This window comes from Euwallacea fornicatus, chromosome 18 (assembly GCF_040115645.1).
Source record: "Euwallacea fornicatus isolate EFF26 chromosome 18, ASM4011564v1, whole genome shotgun sequence".
Lineage (NCBI taxonomy): Eukaryota > Metazoa > Arthropoda > Insecta > Coleoptera > Curculionidae > Euwallacea > Euwallacea fornicatus.
The window spans coordinates 1,803,433-1,831,098 of NC_089558.1; the positions used below are offsets into that span (position 1 = coordinate 1,803,433).

A 27,666-nucleotide genomic window follows, 5' to 3' on the forward strand; every position below is an offset into this window, starting at 1 on the left:
GGCTCATTGAAATCTGCAGGCAACCAAATCCGACTAGACTGCGTAATTGTGGGCCAACCCGAACCGGAAGTTATTTGGTACCATGATGGACGACCAGTCAAGGAATCGCAAGACTTCCAGCTGCTGTTCCAAGGCGACAGATGCTCCCTTGTGATCCAAGATGCTTTACCTGAAGATGCAGGAGAATACAAAGTTGTGAGTATCGGTTTGGGATTCTCGAGAACAAATATTAAATAAAAAATTCTTAGGTTGCTTTGAATTCGGCAGGGGAAGCCTCCAGTCAATGCGTCCTCAGCGTAGATGCCAAAGAAGTTCCGCAAGAGCTCAAAGAAGTCTCTCCGAGATTCGTCAAACTCCTCTCTGATGTCTTGGCAGCAGAAGAAGACAAAGTCACTTTTGAAGGTATCCCTTCTGCAATCAAATTCCTCTAAAACTGAATTTACAATCCGACACATGACTAGGTAACGTCACTGGGGAACCTAAACCAGAACTGAAATGGCTGCTCAACAACAATCCAATTACTGACACAGCTCACTTCAAAACCTCCATAGACGATGATGGGAACTTTAAGCTGGAAATTGAGAGTGTCAAAGCTGAAGATAAAGGAGTTTATACAGTGAAGGCATCGAATAGTGCTGGAGAAGCTAAATGCTTCTCCCAGCTCATTGTGAAGTCCTCAAAGCTGTCTGAAGCAGCTAAGCCGTATGAAGAAATAAAATCTCCACCAGTGTTCAAAGAATTGTTCCATGATAGAGTTGCATTTGAGGGAACTCCTACTAAGTTTGAGTGTATTGTAGTAGGAAAACCTAAACCGAAAGTTAAATGGTTGTTTAACGGAAATCCCATTTCTGGGGAAGGATTTTTAATCTCTACATCAGGAGACAGGCAAGTTGTAAGCATTCCAGAGTTAAAGCGGGAACATCAAGGTACTATTACCTGCCTGGCTGAAAATGAGGCTGGCAAAGCCAGCTGTGCTGCCTCATTATCCATTCAGTCCTCCTCTGAGATAGTCTTACCTGAATTACCTAACTCACAAATTACAACAAATACCAATGAGAGCAATAAACATATAGAGACTTCCTTCTCATCGAACAAGGAGGTTGTCACCAAATCTTCCACAACATCTTCAAGCAAAGTTACATCCTCATCAGTAGAGTCTAGTAAACCCCATATTGAAGAGCACAGGACTGTAACCCAACAATCTCAAACTTTCTCGCAAATCAACCAAGAACAACCGCAAGTTTATAAAACTCAGAAAATCGAGGAATACCACAAAGTCGGAGACGAGCCACCTGTTATCAGTGAAAAGACTTATATCTATGGAGATCAGGCAGACTCATCTAGTATCAAAACTATTGATCAACAACAGCAAATAGTGAATAAACCCTTCAGGATTACCAGGCCTCCGAAGTGGATCTCTCCTATTGTGGGAAAGATCGTAGATCAGGAGGTAGAAGTGGTGCTTGAAGGAGTTCTAGATGGACAGCCCATACCAAAAATCACATGGAGTAAGGATGGAAAGGATTTGGTGAAATCGGATAGAGTTAAAGTGAGGTTTGAGCATAATAAAGCGTGGGTGGAGATCAAAAATTGCAATGTGGGTGATGCAGGGAGGTATAGTTGTACTGCCAGTAATGAAGGGGGGACTGCTGTTAGTACGGCGGATTTGGTCGTTAAAAGTAAGTAGTTATCTAAATATAATTATAAAAATAAAAGTGTAACTAAAATCACTATTCTAGAAACCATATTTCCTCCTGTATTTGGTCGACGCCTTCAAGCTCAAGTAATAAAAAAAAATGACCGAGTTATCATGGAAGTGGAAATCACCGGTACTCCTGATCCCACAGTAACGTGGCTTAAAGATGGGGTGCCTGTCAAAGATGTTTTACCTGAAGCCCGCATCAAATCCTTTGGGCACAGCCATACGTTAACTATCGACAAAGGTATTTCCTTTTGCATATCAATTTCCACATTCCTAATAATATACTCCTTCAAAGCTGACCTAAATCACAACGGTCGTTACATGGTGAGAGCAGTCAACGCTGGGGGAGAAGCCCAGAGCATCGCAGATATAGCGGTATACGAACCAACCCCAGATACCATGGTTGAAGTAGTGAAAACTGTAGTGTTTGAAGACGTGAAAAAACATGAAACTCTGGTAAGAATGGTTTCTTGAATGCAAATTGAAGTTTGAAAGCCAGCAGAGTGACACTATATCTCCTCTTCTTTCAATAAGGCCTCTACAGCTGACAAGACATCATCAACCATTAGTACAAAGCAGATTGTGCCTGCTAAAGTTGAGGTCAAACCGATAAGCAGCGAGATATCCCAGTCCTACTCTTCCAAATCCGAAACTACCTCCACCATGGAGAAATCCTCCTCTCAGCAATCCCATACTTATAAATTGGAGCATAAAGTGCCAGATATTCCCCTTCCTAAACCTGTGGAGAAAACTCCCTCTTATGAAAAAAAATCAGACTATGAAATTCGGCATGAGTTTGCCCCTGGTGGCAAGGAGATACTTGAAGAGAAGAAGATTTTGACTGAAGAAGGGGGGATTGAAACTAGTTCAATTTCCAAGCAGTCTTCCTTGCAGTATTTTGTGAAGAAAATTAAAGGAGATGTATCTCCAGTAGTGAAAGAAGTGCCTTTGGAGCCGGTGCAATCAATTAAGCCGGAGATTTACCAAAAATTTAGTTCGAGCCAACCAGAAGCTCCGAAATCATTCACTGAGACTAAAATTGTAGAGTCGATATCAACAGCTCCTCAGTCGCAAGACTTCAAATCCTCAACATTTACCAAAGAAGTGACTCGGGAGTACAAAACTCTCCCATCTACTCAACAGGTATTTAAAACCTCTAGTTCAACAACACAGAAAGTAACCCCACTTCCAACAAAACCATTCACACAAGAGTATTCTTCATCATTTTCTTCTACTCAGCACTCATCAGAGCCTACTCACTATAAAGCATTCTCCTCGGAGATTGTTAAGGAGTTTGAATTGACACCTGAACCTCCAGCGGAGATTTGCTACACTCCCAAAGACACGAGTGCTCAAAAAACCGAGTCTATTTTTGAGAAAATGAAGAGGCTTTCTGAAACTTCCTCAGCAAGCACACCTCAACAGAAACAAACCTCAAGTGAAAGAAAAGAATTTTCAGAAAAAATCGAGAAGTCTTATCAAACATCTTCCCATCAAACTTCATCATCCTCATACTCTCATACATATGAATCCAGCTCATCTCCAGCTTGCACCAGCCAGAAAACTAAACATGAAACTATAGAGAGACCCATTTCAGTAGCATCGTCTTCGTATTCAACAGAAAGACAATCTTATAGTCGTCCATTATCTGCAATGTCTGGTGAGCCCTCAGGTGAAGCTCTGCAGATGGAAAAACAATGGGCTCATAAATTTGAGCCTTCAAGTCAAACCTCTTGGAGTACACAGAGTACTTTAGAGAAAAAATGGGCGCCAGTGCAAATGAAATCTGAACGAATCCAGGAAAATAGGACTTTTTTAGACAAAACTCCCACCTCCCTTCCTCATTACGTCGGGGAGGTGACTCGCCTGGAAACTACGGTCAAAGACCAAATTAAGGACGCTTATTCCACTTCTAAATCTAAACATGTATTTGAGCAAAGCAATATTAAACCTTCATTCAAAACTTGGCCCTCTCCTACAGAATATGTGCCCCCACCCATTAAATCACACCCAATTGAGTCTCTACCAATAAGACCCGTGTCAGTGCAAGATATTACTGATGAAGTTGTCTTAGAACCAGGCCCTCCTCCTGAAATTGGCTATGCCGGGCCTCCCACGCAGAGAAGGAGATCTTACGTTGAAACAATAGAACAGGAATTAGAACAGGAAATTGCGAGAGAACCATCCAAAGTGCCTCCATGTGCTGTTCGCACAATCCCACCCCCATTGCCACCAAAGAAGGAGTATCCTCAAGCTCCCCCAGTACCTGCAAGGCCAATAAGATTGACGGAAGCCCCTAAAAAACCCCCTAAAGAGTTGCCTTTTGTGCCTTTTGAAAGGTTCCCTGAGTTAGAACCATTTCCCTTTAAACCGGACCCGGAGAGACCTAGACCTCCCAAAGTGGGTCCCCCTCCAACTCCTTCTAAATTCGTCAAAGGTAAATTCACAGATAGTGATTATGAAAGTGACTTTGAGGCAGTGCGCATTCCCCCGAAGTGGAAGCCCTCATTGAGTGACACAGAAGAGCCGCGATATCGCAGAGTTAGAGCTCCTCAATTGGTTGCGACTGGAAGATCTAGATCTCAAGAACCCCAACCTCTACCTCCATCCCAGTTTGAGCATCCGCCTCAATTTCAAGGTCCTCCCAGACCTCTGGTGAATTTCGATGAATTCCGGAGAAAGAAGGATGTGTCTCAAATCAAAAAAATGACGAAGCACTTTGAACAAGTTAGAAGGGAGGTTTCGCCTCCTAAAATAAAGCCGACTAGTTCGCCTACTTATGTGTATCCAGATAAGAAACCAGAGTCTCCTAAAGCGAAGAAGAAGATCGTTATTGATGGTTACATGGCGGACACTGATGAGCCTTTCCAGCAGAGAATAGTGAAGACTGAGCATATTAGTGAGTCGATGAGCAAACAGACTTCACATTCGAGTCAAAAGTTTTACGAGAGTATCTCCACCACTCAGAAAACTACCACTCCTAAACGTGTCAAATTCCCAACTAAGAAGCATCAGACAAGCATTTCTTCAGCTAAGAAGGTTGGCTTGAGTGTTGTTTGTTGATCAATCGTATTTTGCTTTAATTGCTGCTTTGTCTCTAGGGAATGGCCTTAAAGCTGCTGATTCACCCTTTACAGGATCATATATTGTTACTGATTCCTTTAGAGATTTTTATTTAGTAAATGTGATTAATTGCATGTTTCTGTGATTGTGATTGAGTTAAACAAAATCAAGCAATAGTATTGACTTAAGAAATATATGAGGGCCCTGTGATGATATTTTCCTCAGCCCTTAACTCAATACCATTGAGGGTTTTGTTGCTCTTCACACTACTTCAAGTTAAACCCCTTGATATGTTTCATATTTTGTCTGGTTAATGGTTAATTTAGAATACTACAAAAACTTCCGAAAAGCCCAGAGATTTTTATTAACGAATACTCGCAATCGATTTGACCTTTTAATGGTGCCCTCAAAATTGGCGAGTTGTTCCTCAATCAACTATCTAGCTAAAAGGGCGTCACTAATTGAGTAATATTCGAAATATTTTTGCCCTTTGCCTTAATTCAACATATGATACAATCAAGTTCGACTATGTCATTACTCCTTTGCAATAATTTTGGTATAGAGTGAGCCAAACTGGTCTTCTTCAGTCGATTGAGTGTCTAAATTCTACACCGTCCGTATTTGGTCCACACTTTGGTGCACTCCTCACTACTTACCTTAACACTCGACCTCGCCAAATATAAAAACAACAATGTTTTAGGAATTCGTGGCAACTCCGATTATCACCAGTCAAACCACCCAGCAATATACTGAAGAACATCAGCAGCAAACTCATTTAGAATCGTTCCCTTACCAACCAGACCCGCCGAGACAAACTAGAGCCAAAGGCCCTCCACCGCCAAGCCCTTCCAGGTTCATTAAAGGTGAATTCCGGGAAAGTGATTACGAAAGCGATTATGAGGGCAGAGTTCCCCCTATTTGGGGTCAAAGTACCGACAAGCAGTATCGCCCGGTGAGGCCGTTGTTGACCCCCACTCATCACCAGCAACAGGCTGGGAGAACTCCTACTCCTCCCATGGAGTTCGAGAGACCTCCCACGATAGAGGGTCCACCAAGACCGAAATTTGAGCCTATAGAAAAGATCACTCCGGTACCTAAGTCGATAGTGCGCAAACCAAAGGCAATGTCGGCCGCTTCGGCTAATGAGATTATTGTAGCCACTCCAGCAGTACCGGCTGTGAGGAGTGAAACGGTTTATATTCAACCAGGAACTCCTCCGGAAATGGGGTATGCTCCTGGACCCAAGAAGACTCAATATTATAGGTAAGTGAGAAGAAAACATTTTTAGTGTAACTTTCCTTCCTCCTCTGGATCGAAAAAATTGAATGGTGAAATTTGCTCCTGATTTATTGTGAAATTTTTCCACAACCTCTGGTTTATCCCCATCACTCACTCAATTCTTCACACCTTTCTTGTATTTTAGGACCACAACCTCCGCTCCCTACCAAAACGCAATACAAACTGAAACCTCAAACGTAATGCATTTTGATGAGTCCACCGACACCTGCAAAAGAACCATGAGCCTCCAGCAGACTCATAAAGTTATAAAGTTCGGTGATAAATACCGAAAACAGGAGCAAATCTCCTCATTGGAACCATTACCCTTCACTCCGGAACCGGAACGTCCTAGAAGAGCCACCAGTGTCCCACCACCCCCTACACCTAGTAAGTTTGTGAGAGGCGAGTTTCGAGAGAGCGACTATGAGAGTGAGGTTGAATCTGCAAGAATCAAGCCAAAATGGAGGCCTGGGGGAAGCGATACTGAGGATTTGCATTATCGGTAAGTCCCTTGATTGTTCAATCTTTGGACGTTTTCCTAGAGGGTTTATTTTAGGAAAGTTGCAGCTCCGCCTTCTACTGCGTACACCTCCCATACAAGCCAGCACCAAAGAGTGATAACTCCCATGGAATTCGATAGAGGGCCCATTCAGACCACCATCACTACTGTGACGGATTCCACTGATGGTGAAACCAGAAGGAAACACTTCAAGAGGTACTCGGATAGTACCGAGATAACCAAAAGGAGTCATTCCTATGAGCCTCCTGCGAAAATCAAGCCTGGTACCCCTCCAGAGTATCGGTACGTGGGCAATCAGAGATTGACGAAGGAATCTGCATCCAAGATGGCGTCTCATCACATGAACAGCATGACTAAAGAGTTTAAATCAAAGACTCAGCAGTTCGTACAGGACGTCATAGGAGATGTCAACAAGAAGCAGCAACAGAAGCCGATTCTGAAAACAGCTACAGACGGGGATGCCCAGGTTTATAGGGAGGAAAATAGAGCTATAAGTCATGGTAAATTTCCTTATATTCTAACCCATTTGGTGCAGGTTACTCAATATTAACCTCCCTAGGAACAAAGCATGTAGATCCAGACACTGGGCTCATATACTTCAAATATGACTTCGGTTATGAATTCGGCATAATTCTCCCCGGTGAATCGAAATCAGGCGAAATTCCTGTTCCCAAAAAAACTATAATTGAACCCCCAAAAAGAACTGTAGACATCGACATGCCAGTCTACCATGAAACTACCCAATCTGGTGGAGCACCAACACCTCAATTTAGACCTAAAAAATTCACAAACAAATGGGATCCTACTTCAGAGAGTGAGATGTCCGAGTATGAGGGCGGCTCCAAGAGTAAATCAGGATTATCTCAAGGTTCGCGTTGGGAACCATCGTCGTGTAGTCCTTATTCGATGTCGCCTAGTTTACCTTCAAACTCTCCTGCTTTTAATCATACTTTCGCAGGTACTTTGGTGTGCTCTGAATGGCTTTCCTTTACTTTTCTTCTGTTCTTTTGTATCTCTCTTGGTCCTTCAAAACTGCTCTATATTTAGATCCTGCGGGCATTCAGACGCCTCCAAGTCGCTCAAGCACTCCTGGTGGAAATCGAATTGTGATCCAACCGGGACAACCTAGACCTCCGATCTTCATAACTGTAAAATTAGTAACTTTTTATTCATTCAATAATCAGTTTTAATGGTGATATTTTAGCCTCTGCGCGATATCGCAGTTGTGAGTGGGCAGACTGCAAAATTTGAATGTATAGTTCAATCAGAACCTTCTCCCAATATCATTTGGTCCAAGGATGGAAGGATAATCGAGAACTCCAAGGACCGTCAGATTCACTTTAGAAATGGTGTTTGTAGGTTGACTATTTTGCCTGCTTATCCAGGTAAGTCCCAATTTGTGGAAGATACTATAAATTACTCATCTTATGATGGTTCAGAGGATGCAGGTACTTACGCCTGTACAGCAACAAACCCAGTGGGTAGTACCAACACCACGGCCACTCTTCAAGTACCAGGTGAGAGAAGATCTCAGTATCTTAAGTAATTGGTGGTGGTAATGGGGTTTTACTCACTCAACCCCAAAGCACTCGTAACAAATCTACTCACACGAATTGTAATAAATTTTCACTGCCGATCTTTACTTATGTGGTTCATGTTCTTTGTTTATAACATTAAGAACGGTCGTATGAAAGAGAGTTTTTTTAAAGATATTTTAGTGTGCTTTTTCTTTGAATAAAAACCACGAAACGCATCATTTAACTTTGGCGCTTGCGTGGATTAAAGCATTTTAGTCAATGAAACTCGTTCTGGTCATTATTGTTGTACTCTTCGCTCTCATCTAGTGTTTAGTTCATTCTACCTATAACGCAGTACTTATTTATTAAATATTTGTGTATGTTGACGAATTAAATGCTTTTTGCAGAATAATTTTGTAGTTGATTTGCACCCTTTTCCTTTCCTGGTAGTTAACCATTTTTGGCGTGGTGGGAGGACTTTCTATGTAAATACATGCACCTGAGGGTACATCTTATAGGGAGGCTTACAGCATAATAACAAATGCCTTTATGGTGGGTGAGACTAAATTTTTAACACTGAAAATAATGTAAATACTCAGTAACGGGGAATGGTCTATGGTTCTGATGGTCTTGACTTGAAACCTTAAAAAAAAAATAAAGCGTACATAGAGAGCATTATAGTGGAGTGGACACGTTAGGAAGAACAGGTCATAAATTTGTTTTTTAATTAACGTTGTCCTGATCCCACGTCTCTACGGTAAAGGACTCATATTGCATTTATGGTTTCCGGCGAATGATTTCCGAAGAATTCCTCTTAGAAGGAAGGATTTTTCGAAAAAGTTGAGGAAAGAGGTTTATTTTAGCTCAAAAAGTCTCAATAATGGAAAATACAATTTTTGTGTAATGCCTCGAATATGTTTGTTATAATAACTTGAAGGAAGTTAAAAAAAAATGAAGATGTAGGAAGTCTCTTCCTTAGCGTCAATGAGGGAAAAATGGTTTCCTAGTCTTAAGTAATGGACATTTAAGCAGTTTCATACCGCCTGATAATTTAAGCGAATCATTACTTTATTTATATTGCCGATACGCTACTGATTCATTAACGTTTGAATTTTTCACAGAAGTTCGTGCACTTCATTTAAGCACACTCATTTTTTGGATGCTACTGATGCAAACAGCAAATCTTTAATGACTAAAAGCATTCTCTATCAGCTACTATCACAGGAACTATAATCGGTGTGTGTAAAGAATGTTGGTACGCTAGTAGATTGAGATTAATGGTCGTGCGAGATTATCCATACCAAGTCTCGCTAAAGCGGGAAGAACTGTATAAAACCAGACATAATTGGTCTATGCTGGATGTCCTCCTCTTCGCCAATAATCACCAAGCCCATTTGACGTAAACTGTCCTGTTATCAGCAGTTATGCTATCAGAATACTCAAAATTATTTCGTTATTTAACCAAGCGACCTATAGACTTTTCATCAGACATTCTGCGTAGGGTGAAGCCATAAGCGTCATCACTTCATGGCAAGAATATAACGGAGGGTTGGACAAGGATAGCAATTCAATCTGACAGCTAAATCGCTAGACGAAAGATGGCGCCGTTAACTTTGTAAAGTTTCCTTCGTTGCCGACGTTGAAATTTAAAATTTTTATGCCGCCGTTTGTAAGAATTACGAGCTGATTTGTGTTATGTAAATTCCCCTTATAAGGTTTTTGTAATATTCATCGACTTATTTCGTGCACGGTCCGTCTCACAAGTTTAATAAGGTAAGTTAATTCGTAGCTGAGCTAAGGCGCGGGACAAGATTATGATATTTCTTTTTCACTAAAGCACCTGTTTAGTAGTCGAAATGTTTGAAAATGCGTCTTTGGGGCAAAGATAGAATCCATTTTGACGAGTACACAGTTAGTTCAGGTTAGTTCGGTCACTAAGATAGAACAGTTGTTGGCTGCCGAGAAGAAAGCCAATCAAACAGCTGGACGCGGTCGTGGTCGTCCAAGAAAAATTTCAGTTCTGAAAACGCAAAACGTGACAATCAAGTTGGAATGGAAGCACGTTCTGATTAAAGCATCATTTTATTTTTAAAAATCTACATAAACATGTTTCACTGATTCAAAATCAGTAAAAATATGTTTTTCTTTACCTTTTCTTTCGTTTGTAGCATTAAAAAATGTTTACTACCTTTGCCCCAGTAGTAGGGGTGATGGTAATAAAACAAGTTTTTTACTATTCTGATTATAGCTCAGCAGCATTATGAGCTACAGCAAAACTGCCTACGGCAAAATTGTAGCTAATTGATCACGTTGAGTGCCAAATTTTTTGTTCTATTGTCACTTTCTTTTTCGCCATACACTTTTCCTTCCAAAAAAATGAAAGGTTTGTGCGCAATTTCTCCCAAAAACTTTGATCCTATACTTAGCCAGTTTATTTGAATATATTGAACAAAGCTCCAACCCACTCCGTATGGACAGAGAATTTCATGATATGCCGACTTGTGGTATAGTGTGAGCATTTTAACAAATTTTAACAAATGGATCTCACATTTCGGAAATAGCACCTTAGCTTACCGCTCTTCGGAGGTCATGTATTTTTATCATAAAATCAAAAATTTGCTATCAGTAACGTAAATCTGTTCTTTGAAACTGTAGCGTGAAATATAGATGGTCTATAAATTACATTCCGCAAATCATGCAGCGACGAATGAGCCGATCTAAACACTCGCGTTACATACCACAGTCCCAGGACCATCAGTATTTCCCCCGTGTCGGAAATTTTTTCGTACGTTTGCAATTTCTTCTGGACTTCGATTACACTTCCGATTTTTAAATTTGCATATTTCGCAATTAAGCACAACAAGTTCATCGTAAAAAAAGCGAAAAAGTTTCGGACGGAATCTTCATACTTTTTCCAACATTTTTCGGTTCCGGCAAATGGCCAAACATTCGTCCTTAGACCTTGTAGCTTTAGGAGCAAGTTTGGTCCACTTTATTTTTTTATCGTTTTCAACGAGTTCCAGAGCCTATGTTAGCGTCTCCATCTTCAATTTCCCCATTTTCTGCTCCAGCCTTCCCTACCTTTGAATCCGACGAATTATCGTCATGGGTTACGTGCTCCTCTTAGGTTTCATCGTCACTTGACAATATCTTCTCAGCCCGGTTGTCGTGAAGAAATGTGTCATCTTCTAAAATTGCTCATAACTTTGCACTAGTAAGTACCGTAAAACTCGGCTATTCCAGATCCAGTAAAGTCGGTTTGATCCAGATTTCGGAGTCGCTCGGATTTTAAAGTCTTGCTAAAATAATGTGCAATGAAAGGTAAAATGATGGCAAATTATGTGGTTTAGACATATGTAATACGTTTATTTAAAAATGTATATAACGATATTGCTTGAACATTATTTACAAAATTCAGACATTTTTGTTTGGCGAACTCATCCCTATGTAACTTACATTGCACTCTGGCGTGTCATTCTAAGCGTGGTCGTGTTATTTATCTCGATTTTTTTTCTCTGCCCATTGAAGACACGTAGAGAACCATTTAATGGTCTCTTCACGCGTTATTCTTGGTATTTCCATGGAAGCTTCATCTCCAGAATAACAGCTCACATCGTCGCTAACGTCATCAAATTGTAAATGACCGTCATCGCTAATGATCCATTCACGCATTTCTGACTCTTCTGGATTGTAATTGTCCGGTTTAATTTTGAGCAACATATCTCCGATCTATGTGAATTCATCTCGATCTTCATTCCATTTCTTTTTGAGAGTCACCAACGGATTATCGTTATCTAAATCTACTTCCTTTTCGTAATTTAATGTGGCTTCGTTAAGGTGTAGTTCATCCATTGAATCGCACAATATATTTTTCCAACATTTTTTTGTTGCTTCAAGTGACAACTTGATCCAGGAATCAGCCAATAAAAACATTGCGATTTTCAAACTGATGTTGTTGAGTACTTTTAAAATATCATTTTCGGCTAAAGATAATACATGGACCAAACGGCTTTTTCTATCATTCATTTTGGTTAAAAGTATGGCAATTTTGTTTCGTAGGTTGAACAGAGGGGTGCAGTTATGCGGGAGAAACATCGTTAGGATTTTTCCACCGTCGCGTGTCGGTTGTCCTTCAGGAGCTGGGAGCATTGTCCTTTAATAAAATTGCATGTCCGCTTGCGTTATTTTGTATCTGAAGGTTCTTCACTTGTGCAAATGAATCGTGGACTAGAACTGACACCTCTATTTAATTGTTGCCAAATATTTTGTTTATAACCGGTTGTTAGCATTTAATTTTTTTTTGGAGCTGCGTTTCTTAAACATAAATAAACTTAATTCAGCGATTCCCCTTCATTCACTCAGTTCTATATTTTATTATCACTTTCATTTTTAACCCCAACATAACCCTACATGTTTCAATTAAAATCTTTTTTTAAATCACATTTGGGTTGTGTTATATTTGCTGTAAACGCTATCGCGAGACACCCTGTATAATAGGAATTTGATTGGTATACCAAGACTTGTGCGGGTGAACTTAAATACCTGATGATGGCGAATTTTGTAGCGGAAGAAACCTTAAAAGTTAAAGAGTGAGCAACCTTAAACATAAGGAAGGATGAAGCTGTGACCATGTGAGGTTGCTCCGGGGAAATCCTGGAGAAGGCAAAGATCCTTAATACGCAAATTCTCAAATTAAAAATATGGGCGAATCTCCGGAATTGCTGGATGAATTAGAAAGTGGAATAATTTTAAGCCAGAAAAGATGAAAATTTGAATAATCCGAAGTGGAACTGGAAATACAATGATTTAAAAACGTGGTTGATAAGAAAACTTGTTACTGCTTAGAGATTTGAAATTCTAAAACTTAATTGAACTCTCCCAGTAAATGCCTGGAACCGCAATACAAGGTGTTCAAAAATTAGAGTAAAATATTTTCGGAGGTGAGTCTGAAGCCTAAAATAATAAAAAAACTTCTTATAAATATACCGTAAACAAAAACATTCAAAATAGCCTCTTAAAGAGGTTAGAACCTGTTAGAGAGGGAACTCTGAGGATGCTTTTTCGCAATATTTTCGAGAAGGTTTGAGAAAAAATTATGTAATGCAGTATACAGTACTAAATTGGAATAGATTTGGTTTTTGTTAATAATTGCAGATTTTAGTCTGAGGCAGCACCTATCGACACTCTCCCACGTAAATGTTCCCCAATCTTGTTTGTTTGTGACATTTGTTAATTTTTGAAATCAAATTGTGGAATCTCAAATATTTGTAAGTAAAAAACTAGCTCTTGTTTCATCTTGTTGGGATAAACGGTTTACCAGAAAAATGAGTTTTTATCAACCGATGCACGATTAAATGAACATCCGGTGTGCAACTGGTAGGGAGACCCACATATCTTGGCCAATAAACAAGACAATAATAAACATAAAACAAATTTACTGTCCAAATCCCCTTATAATTTAATATGAGAGCTTCTGATTTCATTCTATTTAAAGCTGCATTTTGGGCAAGCTTCCATCGTACGTGGGGCGAGACAATCCGAATCGGTTATTTGTTCACGTCACCGTTGGAGGAAACATTATTCAGTTTTCTCGTGAAGGTATTGTTTTCATATGGTAATAGTTAAAAATACGTAGAAAAAACAAACTGGTTGTTATGAAAATAAATTTCTAGAAGGATTTGTCTAGATGCACAGTACAAAACTTGAAACTTAAAGAGTTACGGTTTTGCCCTTCCACACACATCTTTCCGGGATCTTTTACGGGTTCAATAAGGACTTGCCTCAAGATTTTACTCCAACTTAAAGCTCATGCTAAAACCAGACCGAATGTCCCGTGTTCTTCTATTTTAGAGCCCTGAAGTGACCTAAATATGTACGTTCAAATACAAAACAGCTTCGGAGATACGTGCGATATTTTGGATTTTAAGCATAAAAATAGTAAATTGATATACGGATGTTTTGGTTTTAACGTGAAATAGAGCTTCCCAGTCATTTTTGATCGATTGCATATTTTGACCGATTTTTGAAATTTTGGAACAAAATATTAAAACGTTATTTAAAATCGGATTTTCGCGTAAATACGATTTTCGAAAATTTGAAGGGCTTAAGCGAGAATAACAGGTTTATTTTTAAAACAATATAGGCATTCTTACGTCGAAAATAAACGTTCTCACTTCGATCGTCCACACCCACGATTATTCGGAAATATTGAAACTGAGTAAAGCGAGATCTCTCTACGCGTTTCTAAACAATATCGATTTCTCGTATTCCTGCATAAAACATCGTTTCATCATAAATCCTGAGTTATGTTTTGAATATATATTTCAAGGTCTCAAAGGAAGATTTTTCTCGCAGCTTTTGGCATACGTCTGTTATTAAAATATTTGAAAAAAAAACGGGAAAACTATTTTAACGATGTCTCTAATAAAAATACTGAAGTTCGCCTTTGCATCACGAAGTTAAAATTAGCAGACTGACAAAAATTATTCAGTTTCAAAACAAGAATCAGCCTTTTGGCACAATTTTTGCATGTGAATCACTATTATCTGGGCTAAATTTGCTTTATTTATTTTTAACTCAAACCGTAATGAATGTTATAACGTTTAGGAATGCCATGGCAATACTTACCCTTCAGAACCCTCGGAACGGGCCAGAGCGCTCGCCCTTTTTCCTTGCAATTTTCCGACCTCTTTTCTGCATAAATCGTACTTACTACTGCACTTAACTTACTAACTTTAGCTTGTTTTGATTCCTACACTCCATCCGCTGTTTTTCTCCAAATTTTACATTTCCCGGATTAAATTTATTCCAGGAGTGCCGTCTCATATGTACGGAACCTACCGGCAGCTGAAAATAGGGAGGACAAGTAGATGTCCAGGGTTGTACAAAAGGCCCAGGTCTCCTAGGTGTGTGCAGAATACAGTGAGAGAAGGTATGTTGTTTTGGCGGTCAGAATTGCCACTCATTGACCATATGAATCGCTAATGTTTCCACAAAATGTTGAGACATTATGCTCGGTTTCTGGAAATCTTTACCATTGCTTTCAGAATCACCAAAACCTCGACTGTCTATGGGATCTGCGATTTCCTTAATCTTGGAAATGAAGTTTTTTTAAGAAAATGTATGGACATATGTCTTACTCTCTGTCCCAAAGCAAAGTGTACATTTCCAAATCAAATTTGTCCTGAAATAACATACGCCAAAGTCTCAATAGATAACTTAGAGTTTTGAAGAAATTATAAAAAGCAATATAAACAAATTAAAATTATTTTTCTTCTTAACCCAGTTAACAACATTATTGTCAGATATTTGCCAAAGCGTCATCAGCGCATTGTAATGGTACAGGAAACCTGCTCTCAAGGCGAAGTCTGGCTTCGCTCATATAAGGAAATGAATCATTATTTCCACCGCCAACAGTCCTAATTTCTTCCATACAACCTTGCAAACTTAGGGAACTGTTTTCCAATTTACCGTTTTCTAATCGATCGAACGCAGATGAAATGCAATCAAGCAATTCATCAATGATTTCGGAGATGAATCATATTAAAGCGATTGAATTGAGTTTAAAAAAATCAGAACACAAAACATCCAAGCATGGATGATTTTGGAGGTTGATATCTGATTCTCATATTCCAACCACTCCTAGATCCTCCATATAGAAGTTCTTGATTGTCATCGTACGAGTGGGGCCTGGCATGATCTTGCTCTTTATAGAATGAATGAATTTATACTCTGGCATTTGATAGAGCGCTTCGCTCTAAGTTCAGTGAGTCGGAGACTTTTTCAAATCATTCGAAAACAATTATGGACGCGATAAATCTGCAAAAGACAAAAAAGTTTGCAAACCGAACGTGGCGTCCAAACTTTTGAGATTACGCAGTCAATGGCGTACCACAAAAAAGTCCTGGACGATACAAGGGGGCCTGATCGGGGAAAATATATCACTCTGTAGGTTTTTGAATCGTCAAGACACGTCAAAACTTATGGACCATCACAGGTCACAATTGGGACAAAATTGAATGAATTATCTCAAAAACTATGGGAGCTGTGCGGGAAATGCAAAAGAAATCCAAAACTTTGACACCCTGTATCTCAAAAATGAAGCGTTTGCCAACATATGTTTATGTGACTTACTGAACTTAAAATAAGGTGTGCTATCGAATGCCAGACTGCTGCTAGTAGAAACTGACTGACCCTGAAGAAATTTGTTTTTTTTGTGTGATTCTGCAAATTTGGCTTCAATTGTCGGTATAATATTCTTCAGAATCGTTTTTTGCATTCAACAGTATTGACGCATTCAATATTTTTAGCAGCAAGAGCCGCTTTTAGACGGTTTCTGCTACATCGCTTTGCTTCTGCAGTAAAATCGAACGGCCAAATTCCCAATTTTCCGTTGGAAAATATTGTTTTCTATGGACATGGTATCGAGGTCTTACCACTGCAGCCATGGACATCACTTTTCTTATGAATCGCTTACTTTTACAAGTTCCTTCAGGTCATTCTTGGTCCAAACTGACGCAATAAGAGCGTTTTTCTCGGGATTGTCTATATAAGTATAGTTAAGAAAAACTCTTCGAAATATGAATTCAGTTCAACCATCAAAGTTCGATTTCTAAACGGGCAAATTTATTTTTAACAGTCAGGAGAAATTTGACTATGGATGAAATACGTTTTAAATTCGTTATTCTCTTGAAATTTCCGGAATAAAGTTGATCTCGGCACTTCTACTGCGCATAATAAGCTGCGCAAGGTGCGCCGCTGACTCAGGGGTACAGTTTTGATTTTTTCATATTTTTTTCGAAAAATCACTGCTATTTCGACCACAATTCCTTTTCGGTGATGAAGCATTTCCATAAATTTAGAACCAGAACGCTGCTGTTTTGCTTTTTGCCGTATTTTTTATACGGTTAGACGCGCAACGCCAAATTTCTTCATAACGTTATTCATTGTATCGCGTTGAAGTTTATTCGACCGATAAGCCTATTTCAACAATCTTTATTTTATGATGTTAATATAAATAATAATAATTTATAATTTCTTCCGTCTTTAGTAAATTTTTTTAATTTAATATTTCTTCTGGGCAACAACCAAATTTCCAGGGCAAAAAACCAATTTCTGTACTAACAGCGGGCGCGGTCAAAATTATATTAATTTTTGAGAAGCTCTGTAACGGCATTACAAAAATCAAAACCTATAAAAATTGCTTAACTTGTGTTTCTCTATATAATTTAAGTCAGAGGTGAAAAACAATCAAAACTGTCTCTTCTTAGGTAATGGCAATATTTATAGATATTTGCATACACCTTGCTTCGGGGCAGAGGGAGCAAAAGTCGAGTTAAGATGGTGAAATGAAATCCCCAGTTTCGATTTGCGAACCAAAAGGAAGCAAATTTCCAAATTCCAGACATAAATTGAAGTCCCATGACTGTGAATCGTGAGCTACAAAGCTGTGAATTCTCACGTTTGACGCGAAATTGAAATTCTGTAATGTCGCTCCAAGGTTGAAAAAGGAAAAGAGCAGAAAATTTTAAAAATCGACACGAAAATTGAAATTTCGTGTCGTCAAATTGAAAATTAAAAATGTGTGAAGTTTCGTAATTTAATGGCACAAAAGGTCGAAAAACTACAGAAATACAAGACGGCAAATCGAACATATCGAGAAACCTTAGCCCTAAAGCTTGGATCAATGATTAATATTTGTGAGCAAAATCAACACATGCAATTTTCATAATTCACTAGTTGGTATCAACTTCACGCATGAATAACTATAATAAAAGTATCATAGTGCTCTAAAATTTTTAGAGCGTAAAAGAATACGGATCAGATATCAATGAAAATCGATTATGTATGGCGTCACACTTAGTAGATCGCTTGTGCACCGTGTGCGTGCATGCAACTGCACATTAGGAGTGTAAGTGTACCTCTTAAAGACAATTTGCTAGAAATCCGACTCATCCGATTAATAATCCCACCTGTACAAATACTTTCCAATAAGCCATCCCATGGCTCGATCGCTTGGTATTACTTCTCTCCTCCATCCTTGTCTGGCGTGTTACATCTGCGCAGAGTGCATGCTTGTCTTACCTGCTCGCAGGCGAAAGAACACCGTTAAGTCCCATGGTGCCAAAAATAACTCTTGAAGCTCCCTACCTCCAAAGTCCTGCAGGCGCAATGCGGGAGACGCCCGGGACGCCTCATTCTTCGCTCGCAACTCGTATTCGATCGACGTCTATAGATTTCGGGGATGATGACTTGAATCCAGCTTTCCAAGAGCCCACGCAGGCCCTATCGACGAACAGACTCATAGCCAATAGATCTTTTATCCATTTTTCGCTCTTTCGTGTGGTGATTGTAGTGCTATTTCTATAGTCCATAGTGTGGTTTTATTTTAGTTTTTATCTATTCTTTTAATCGACTTTTTTCATCGATCTGTGTGAAATTAATGTGGTGACGCAATGAATCGGCAACAGCAGCTCGCGCAACAACAGCAGTCGTCACAGCAACAGCAATCGACGACGCAACAGCAACAGCAGCAACGGGTGACCAGAACTGAGCAGCATGTCACCCGACAGGTCACGGGGCACATGACAGGTTAGGATTTGATGTTGCTTTGGTGTGTTCTGTTTATTGAGCGCTAAAGATGAATCTGGAACGGGATCGCTGAGACATCAAAATTGCTGCTTTAGCATGAGGAAACATTGTTTCTACTGAATGTCGTCCGAAGACAACTGGTTGACAGTTCAAATTAAAGAAACTGATCCAGTAAATTTAATAATTCGCGTTTTATGTCCCGGGAAATTGCAATATAAAATTTTCTGGATATTCGGTATTATCTCTCAATATAGAACCTGTTGCAAGCTCTTTCATTTTGTTTTCTCGTTTGCTTCCCTTGTTGACATTAGAATTGTTGAAGAGTGCAGCTTTTGATATGTGGGTCAGATCCCCTGCAAAACTGATAAAAATAGCTGCTTTCCTTAGTATTGTGTCTTGCTCTCTCCCATTATCCAGAAATGTGGCGATTCTATGAACTGGACCTGTGCGCACTCAACAAGGGGCAAGGTAACCATTCATAAGAATTTCCGTCGGCCTGAATTTCCTTATTGATTCTTGAGAGTTATGTACTCTGTTCTTGAGCAGATCTGTCCCTTCCGGAATGAGGGAGGGGGAGAGTGAAGGAGGGGAAGAGTGAGGGAGGGGGAGAGTGGGGGAGGGGGGGTATTTTTCTGGAATACTTTGCATTTTCTAGGAATCACTTGAAAATATTTAAAGTTTTTTCCGACACTTCAAAAACCCTAACTGGATTTTTGCGCCAAAAAAAAGTAAAATTTCAAGCTCTTTAAAGGTTTTGGGCATCGGTTTCAATTCTAAGTAGAAATGCTTCCAGATTTTTGAGAATTTTTAAACACTCTCTGGACATTCTCAGTTTTCTAAACGATTTACTGCCTGCTTCGACTTGTTTCGTATGCTTCGTGTCTCACGAGGAACACCTCGTATGATCCAGTTTCAAAAACTGAAGTACTTGAAAAACCTCATAATTCAAAATGAAGTTTCTCAAGTGCCCATTTTCTAAGGGTACTTGAAAATACTTGGTGTTCTATACACCTATATATAGAGTCTCGTGCACACTCAGATTTAAACACCATCATGGTAGAAGTTGTTGCACGTCATGACGTCATGGGGCTATGACTTAAGTAACCTTGCACATGCGTACTAGTTTTTTTTAAATTGAAATGCCACACACAAATAACACTTAGGTCAGGGCAGATGGCTTCAGATTACATAGATCGCTTTACACTATCTTAAATATTTCATTTAGGTTTCTTCAGAATATGTCAGTAATTTGAATAGGTCAGTACGCATTACTTTAAATTAGTTCTGTTCGTCTAGATCAATTCAAGTAATGTTGCTGAGGTTACTTCTGGAAATTTACTTAAATTGACTTTGCACATTCTGGTAAAAACTGGCTAATTCAGGTTAATACCAGCTTAAATATTTAACAAGGCCAAAAAGCCGTTTTTTGTCAGTTTACGAGATAAAGCTGGTTGTGTAAAAAAATCGATGATCTAAAATCTGCTTAAATATGGAATAGAAATTACGTGTAAATTTACTTGGAAGTTAACGAAAACTCTTCCATTAATAGCGATAATCTTCAGTATTTGAGCCTTAACTGTCGAATTTTCGAAATTTTAATCCAGACATACTATTTATGATTTCGGAGATTTATAGTTTAACCATTGATTGAACATCGAATCCTCAGGAGAAATTCTACATTTCTTTAAATCGATATTTCACTAATGCTTTACATCAAGTCTTTCACTAGAAATTCTTTATGCAGAATGTTAGGTTACTTAGGAAGATTTGTAGAAACCTTCTTAAGAGGCTGCCATTCATTTTTCAGATTCTTAATGCTCAGTAATCTCTGCTGTATACTGAACGGTGCATAATTCAGGTCCCTTAACCTCCTAGTGCAGCATCCCTAAACGTTCACTCACACTAAACTAACTCATTTTCCGATGAGTCTGCGACGACTAATGCAAGTTAAAGTTTGAGATCACCTCGAATTTCCCTCGCAGCACCTCAGTTAAAAACTTGACGCTTTGTTACAGGTTAAATCAGGTTATTTTATACATAAACTTTTTAAAATATGCTTTATTATATCAAATTCTATTTTCCAAATTAATGCTCATAAGCCAAGTTAGTTTAGGTGCAACGTTCAGTTGTATACTCACATCTACAGTTACATTTAGTGACGGACAAGTTCTCTTGAATGCTACGAAAAAGAACTTGGTTTGGCAACGTAGCCTGGTATCTGATAACCGGTTCTGCGACCTCGCTCTTATGTGATAATGGCACAGAACCGGCAGAGCGCGTGACAAATGAACGCAGGGTTGCCAGTCGGTGCCTTACGAAGAAAAATTCAAGGATAATTTTGAATTTCCCGATGATGGAGACGCAAAAATGGAGAACACGTTTGTTACTCGGGTTTGACCTGAAAATATCTAGCGCACTTCTGTGACTTATTTATTACTGTGCACAAACACCCTCATAAATCCACTCGACATGCTGCGAAGTATTTTACATTAAGACGTAAAATTTCGCCAAATGTCATAACACCACTTGCACAAAAATGCCTCCTTGGAGCAAATCCAAATCCGAAGCTTCTGAAGCCGTAAAGCACAAAAAAGCCGAATATTTATCTTTATTTTAGCTTGCTTTCGTATCCGATGGCAACACTCTATTTTCAGATTATGATTTATGAGCCTGCGACCCATCTGAGGTTACATGAGAAGGATTTTGAACATAGGAATTGATACCATCTTTGTCTATTCAAGTAAGACATCAAAGGTATATTCGAGTCCAAATTTTGCAAAAATTCTTTCGAGTTTCTGTGCATCACCCAAGGTAACACCAGGGGCGGACGCTTCGTTTATTGATCAGGTCTATTCTGGGATTCGATCAGGAGTAGTTTATTTGCATTAAAATAGACCATAACAATCCGTCATCGAACGTCCTTGTAGATTTTGTCAGTTTACTTTGAATGTTTGCGATCTGTGGGTACTTTTCATCTATGTACGTCTAAATAGAATAATTGATCTAGGCACAGACATATTTCCTGAGGTTTTTTCGACCTAGTGCCGTGCTCAGCACCCACTGAATTTGAACGATGCTCGTAATTCTAATTGATTTTTTGTGCAAAATGTTGTTAATTGCAATTGGGGAAATTCTAAGTAGGTTCGGAACGGAGCGCCGCCATGACGAGTGGCGTCGCGTCGACAATTTTAGACCAGTGGATCGCGTTTCAAGCGTCCATTTTAGGAGCAACTATTTTTACTGAACGAATCGGACACATAAGTTTACTCGGATTATTTTTCTGTTATGTTATTTGGATCCGAGCAGCGGCGGTGCAATGGAACCTTTCGAGTATTTCTTATGCAATTGTGTCTTTGCCTGAAATGCAATTTCTGGATGCGACTGTGTAAAAAAAAACATAGCTGCCAACTGACTGCTTGGTAAAAAGCACTCTAATTTGGACAACAATTAAAAGCGATCGCATTCCAAAGCAGTAATACCACCCACGCAGAGTAAAAAGTTAATTCACATTTCATTCGCATTCAAAAAATATTTAAAATAGCATGTACCGTGAAGAATATATTGCATACGATGTGCAATAATGTGTGCATGTTCTGTTCGCATTCAACTCTGCACCTTTTCCAATTTACGTCATTTCCGCCGAATGGCACCATTGCATTCAAGTTATCTCGTTGTGGATCAAAGTCAGGGTCAATACTCTACTTTAGCAAAAAGCTCAGAAGACCTGAAAATTGCCGTTCCTAGGAGGGTTCGTAATGATGGAAGTGCGCAAGCGAGAGAGCTGAGACGAAAACAAATATTAGAAAAATTGATAAATTGGAATACGAAGAAAAGTGGGACTCATGTGATTGCAGAGTTAAAAAAATCTTCTTTAATATTATTTCTTCATAAGATGTCTTGTCGCCGGATTGTGTCCAGATTAACTATTTAAGATCCAGAAATCTACAATAAAGAAGTCATCCCATCCAGTTTGCAGCGAATTTAATATTTCTCCTCTGCCTGCACTGGTGCAAGTGTTCAGTTTGCACTTTGGGCTGCGCCGGCCCTGTCTTATTCATGTAATGAAGCTGTTAAAGAAGGCGTATGTGACATGAAGAATCTTTTCAAGCGACTGCAGCTTACCTCCTCTTTTGGTGGGTCATAAAATGGAGCTTCACTCCTTTTCTTCATGATTTGTTATTCAGGCCGAATCTAGAATCAAAGACTCATCATCACCATTTCCCCGTTAATCTAATTTTGCCTTCTCGATTTTTCATTTGTGATGATGCATTTTCCGTAACAGGCAAAACTATGTGAATCAGTTTCTCAAGCTTACATTGTCTTGTTTAATCCATTGCTTGAAGGAATTTGATAAAAAGGTATGTAACCAAGGAAATTTTTCCTTTTAGTGCAAGGTGGCCAGCTGACCCAAGAACAAATCCAGCAGATGCCCGGATTCGGACCTAACGCGTCCCCTCCAGTGTTTGAAAAAGTGTTCAGCAATGCCAGATTCGCACAAGGAGGGGTGGCCACTTTCGAAGGCCGAATCACAGGAAAACCTCAGCCCTCCGTTTCGTGGACGAGGAAGGGCGCACCACTACTCAATTCCCAGAAGCATCGACTTTCATATAACGAAACGACTGGAGATGTCACTCTCCAGGTATTCATAGCACTCAAAAACCCCCATAGATCACTCACTAACGAGTAATTTGTCGCAGATACATCAAATTGGCCCCGGAGATGAAGGAGAGTATGTTTGCACTGCCACTAATCAGTACGGAGAAGCTGTGTGCTCAGTGTATATCTCCCCAGAAGGGATGAAAATGCCCCAGCAGTTCTCGCAAAGCCAATTTGAGAAGACGACGACTTACTCCAATGGCTCTATCATTACCGAAGACTTTAAAATTGATACATTCGAATATAGGTAAGGATTCTTGAGAGCAAAATCAATTTATACATCTATTTCTCCTTCTAGATTATTAAGAGAAGTCTCCTTCCGAGAATCCATCACGAAACGTTCCACATACGAAAAAGACTCAGAAATATCCACCACAGTGGAGCGGTCACTGGGCCCCCCAGCCCCACCACAACTCTCCCAGAAACCTAGAAATTCCAAACTTCTCGAAGGTTCTGATGCAGTTTTCACATCCAAACTATCTGCAAATCCAAGGCCTCGAATTTCCTGGTTTAAGAACGGGCAGAGAATCGTCGAAAGCCAGAAGTATGAAAGTACCTTCACCAACAACCAAGCTTCCCTCAGAGTGAAGCAAGTCACCAATGATGATTCTGGGCATTACACCATGCTAGCAGAAAACCCTCAAGGTTGCGTGGTTTCTTCTGCATATCTAGCAGTTGAACCAGTTTCTACCCAAGAGGGACTCATCCATGAGTCTACTTTCAAGAGCCAACAAACTGAAGTTGAGACGAGTGATACCGCGAAAACCCTAGCACCTAGTTTTGTAAAAGTTTGTGGTGATCGTGATGTGACCGAAGGCAAAATGACCAGGTTTGACTGCAGAGTCACTGGTCGGCCCTATCCGGATGTGACATGGTTTATTAATGGCAAGCAAGTAGTAGACGACCACAATCATAAAATCCTCGTCAACGAATCTGGGAATCATGCACTTATGATCACCTCAGTTGGCAGAAACGATTCTGGAGTTGTCACCTGCGTCGCCAGGAACAAAACTGGAGAGACCAATTTCCAATGCAATTTGAATGTTATTGAGAAAGAGCAAGTTGTTGCACCCAAGTTTGTCGAAAGGTTTGTTTAGTGATTTGTCAATCTTTATCTGTTTTGAGTGTGTTTTTTTTGTCTAGATTCACCACAGTGAATGTTCGTGAAGGAGAGCCGGTACTATTGAATGCACGAGCGGTAGGAACACCAACCCCCCGGATTACGTGGCAGAAGGATGGTGTGCCCCTTCAAGCCAGCCCCGATGTTAGGGTTGCTATTGATGGAGGTGCTTCAACTTTAGATATTCCGAGGTAAGAATTTATATTGGGTGCATATCAAAGAAAAAGCGAAGCACTTTTAAAAACATCTTGAGACATTTATGAAAGCGTCTGGTTAACAGACAACGAATCCAACACTTCATCTATCCGAAATCTATACAGAACTCTTGTCGTCGTACCTCCTAAAGCTCGATTATTCGAATTCCTCTCATTACCTCTGACTCTCATGAATTTCTACTTCTCAGGGCCAAATCCTCCGATGCCGGTTGGTACCAATGTACTGCCCAAAACGTAGCTGGATCTACCGCAACTAGAGCTCGACTCTTCGTACAAACCCCTCAAGAACCGGCTCCCGAACCGAGACGCCTGCACTTACCTAGACCGACAAAAGTCATCGAACCTGAGTAAGACTTCAAAACCTTAAACCCTCCAAGTTGTCTGAAATAATATCTTTAAACAGACCCGAACCTGGCCCGGAAATTATTTACCTCCGCCACGTAGAGCGATCAAGGCCCTACGCTCCTGCAGGAGACGAGGACAGGGTTTACCCCCCTCCGAGATTTATCATCCCCCTGCAAGATTCAATTCAATTTGAAGGAGGCAAAGTGCACTTCGAGGCCAGGATAGAACCAGTCGGGGATCCCACTATGGTCATCGAGTGGTTCTTGAATGGAAAGCTTATGGCAGCTAGTAAGTATGAATTTTTGAGTGAGGAGAGCCTACTAGCAAATTTACGTTTACCTATCTTTTGACGATTTTTTATTTTTTTACAATGTAAAGCCCCACGGTATTCATGTTTGGAGTATAAAGTACTCCTGACAGCCGCCTTGGCTGACGCAAATTTGCTAGAAAAAAATCAATCGGTTTGTTAATTTTTCCCTTTTTCTGCAGGTTCTAGAGCAACTTCGATTTTCCGCTTTGGCTTCATCGCCCTTGATCTCATATCACTAATAATGAACGATGCTGGTGAATACGTATGTCGCGTCTCCAGTTCCACCGGAACCGCTGAATCTCGCGCCATTTTACAAATAAAACAAAGAGAATCCATTGAGCAAAGCAGTCAACATCCTGACAGTTTGCAGTACATTCATCAACTGGAGGATTATTCCAAGTAAATTTCCTCTCTTGATGGACGACGAATAATCAATTTAACAATTTTACTATCATTTCCAGATACCAAAGACAAGAAAGTCAAGAAGAAAAAACAAATCAAAAGCCGCACTTCATCCGTCCGCTCCAAGATTTAGGGGAGCTCCAGGAGGGTCGCAATGCGCACTTCGAAGCGCAATTGATCCCCGTCAGCGACCCAACGATGAAAGTAAGTACTATAGCCTTCAATAAAACCAACCCTTATAAACCAACCCTCTAGGTGGAGTGGTACAAAGATGGACGACCGATCACCGCCAGTTCTAGGATCACCACCATCTTCAACTTCGGTTACGTGTCTCTCAACATTATGCACCTACGTGCCGAAGATGCCGGATCCTATACTGTTCGGGCAGTTAACCACTTAGGAGAAGCGATTAGTACTGCAACTGTTCAAGTATTTGCTAAATCTACTGTAACTGGAGATCTTGGAATCCCAGAACAGCAACGCTATATTGAGAAAGTCCAGGAATTGGAAGCGTGGAGGCAACAGGATCAGCAAAAATATATTGTTGAGACCCCGGAGAGCTCTTCTCCGCCAGAGTTTAAGACCCCTATTAAAGACCAATTGGGGATTCGTGAAGGGGGCTTCGCCCACTTTGAGGCTCGTTTAGAGCCAGTTGGAGACTCTACTATGAGAGTTGAATGGCTGAAAGATGGACGCCCAGTTGAAGCCAGTTCCAGAATTACCAGCTTTTTCAACTTTGGATATGTAGCTTTAACTGTTAAAGAACTCACAATCCATGATGTAGGTAACTACACTTGTCGTGCCTACAATGCTGTAGGGCAAGCCACTACAACGGCCCAATTGAGCGTTGTCAGCAAAAAAGATATTAGCTTTGATTCTCAACATCCAGGAGGTCTTGAGAAAATCCAGCAATTGGAGGACTCCAGCAAATACACTAGAAGAGAACAAGAAGAAGTCCAAGTGACTCAGAAACCCAGGTTCCTGGGACCATTGAAAGGAACTAATAAGATTGTTGAAGGACAAAGGGCCCATTTCGAAGCCCGAGTTGAACCTCAAAGTGATAACACCTTGAGGATTGAATGGTACTTTAACGGGAAACCCATTCAGCCTGCAAATAGAATCCAGACCCATCACGATTTTGGATATGTGGCTTTGGACATCCTCAGTGTTAGGGAGGATGATGCTGGTACTTACACAGTGGTGGCCAGGAATGCCCTGGGGGAGGCTCAAGTGTCTGCTAGCATGGTGGTTGAAAGTAAGTAGTTTTTTTTATTGATTTGAGGGGTTGATTGGTGATTTGGTCTATATTTGGCAGGCACATAGGATGTCTATATGGAAGAATTATTAACAGTTTCTTCTATGAAAGGGGTTGTTTCAGTTTGATGTTTTTTGTTTAAATAATGTTTGTCTAAGAAAATATGTTAACGATGTAGGGAAAATTAATAAACCGGAATGTTGGCAAGTCATGTTTCATTTGGGGGGCTTCGGCTTTTTTATTTAGAAAATGCCAAAAATTTGCTTTTTTTAATATGAAATGGGTAGCTTTAAATAAACATTTTTTAGGGCTTTTTGGAGCCTTGGCGTAAAAAGGTCAATTACTTTTAGAAACTTTCTTAAATTGAAAAATATTTCAAGTGTCTGACAGAGATGATTCTGATAATCCATGGAAAAACGCAAAATTCCGCTAAATACCTTCTAAAAAAGTAAAAAATGAACTGAGGTTCCCAAAAAATGCATCACAAAAATACTCCACTTCAAGTCCTGGATATCTATAAGTGATCAAAGATATTCATACGTGCAAACTTACCTATTCAGCTCTCAGATGTTGCTAAGTCTCTTCCATAGAAGACTTAGGGACTCTATAGTTTGAAGAAGGTACAGTATTGTGTTCCAAATTTAAGGTAGCGGTTTGCCCCTAAATTTCTCTCGGAAGCACAATACATTTCTC

General features: G+C 39.9%; 1 protein-coding gene across 4 annotated transcripts in view; it reads left to right on the plus strand.

The window, feature by feature from the left end:
* Positions 1-27,666, plus strand: part of LOC136344957 (titin-like) — a 156,383-nt gene that overhangs the window by 40,103 nt on the left and 88,614 nt on the right. The window contains exons 36-58 of one of the 4 annotated variants that reach the window (XM_066292892.1): positions 20-195; positions 249-402; positions 462-1,679; positions 1,740-1,943; positions 1,998-2,158; positions 2,237-4,741; positions 5,466-6,028; positions 6,189-6,545; positions 6,600-7,063; positions 7,123-7,521; positions 7,611-7,711; positions 7,768-7,948; positions 8,003-8,080; positions 14,892-15,011; positions 23,059-23,309; positions 23,368-23,573; positions 23,625-24,413; positions 24,470-24,637; positions 24,850-25,008; positions 25,065-25,294; positions 25,496-25,715; positions 25,778-25,922; positions 25,974-26,973. In XM_066292892.1, the coding sequence (XP_066148989.1) occupies positions 20-195; positions 249-402; positions 462-1,679; positions 1,740-1,943; positions 1,998-2,158; positions 2,237-4,741; positions 5,466-6,028; positions 6,189-6,545; positions 6,600-7,063; positions 7,123-7,521; positions 7,611-7,711; positions 7,768-7,948; positions 8,003-8,080; positions 14,892-15,011; positions 23,059-23,309; positions 23,368-23,573; positions 23,625-24,413; positions 24,470-24,637; positions 24,850-25,008; positions 25,065-25,294; positions 25,496-25,715; positions 25,778-25,922; positions 25,974-26,973 (9,849 nt within the window). Of the gene's footprint in view, positions 1-19; positions 196-248; positions 403-461; positions 1,680-1,739; positions 1,944-1,997; positions 2,159-2,236; positions 4,742-5,465; positions 6,029-6,188; positions 6,546-6,599; positions 7,064-7,122; positions 7,522-7,610; positions 7,712-7,767; positions 7,949-8,002; positions 8,081-14,888; positions 15,012-18,257; positions 18,671-23,058; positions 23,310-23,367; positions 23,574-23,624; positions 24,414-24,469; positions 24,638-24,849; positions 25,009-25,064; positions 25,295-25,495; positions 25,716-25,777; positions 25,923-25,973; positions 26,974-27,666 lie in introns of those variants that run through there. The other 3 variants (XM_066292890.1, XM_066292888.1, XM_066292891.1) reach the window with 3 other exon arrangements.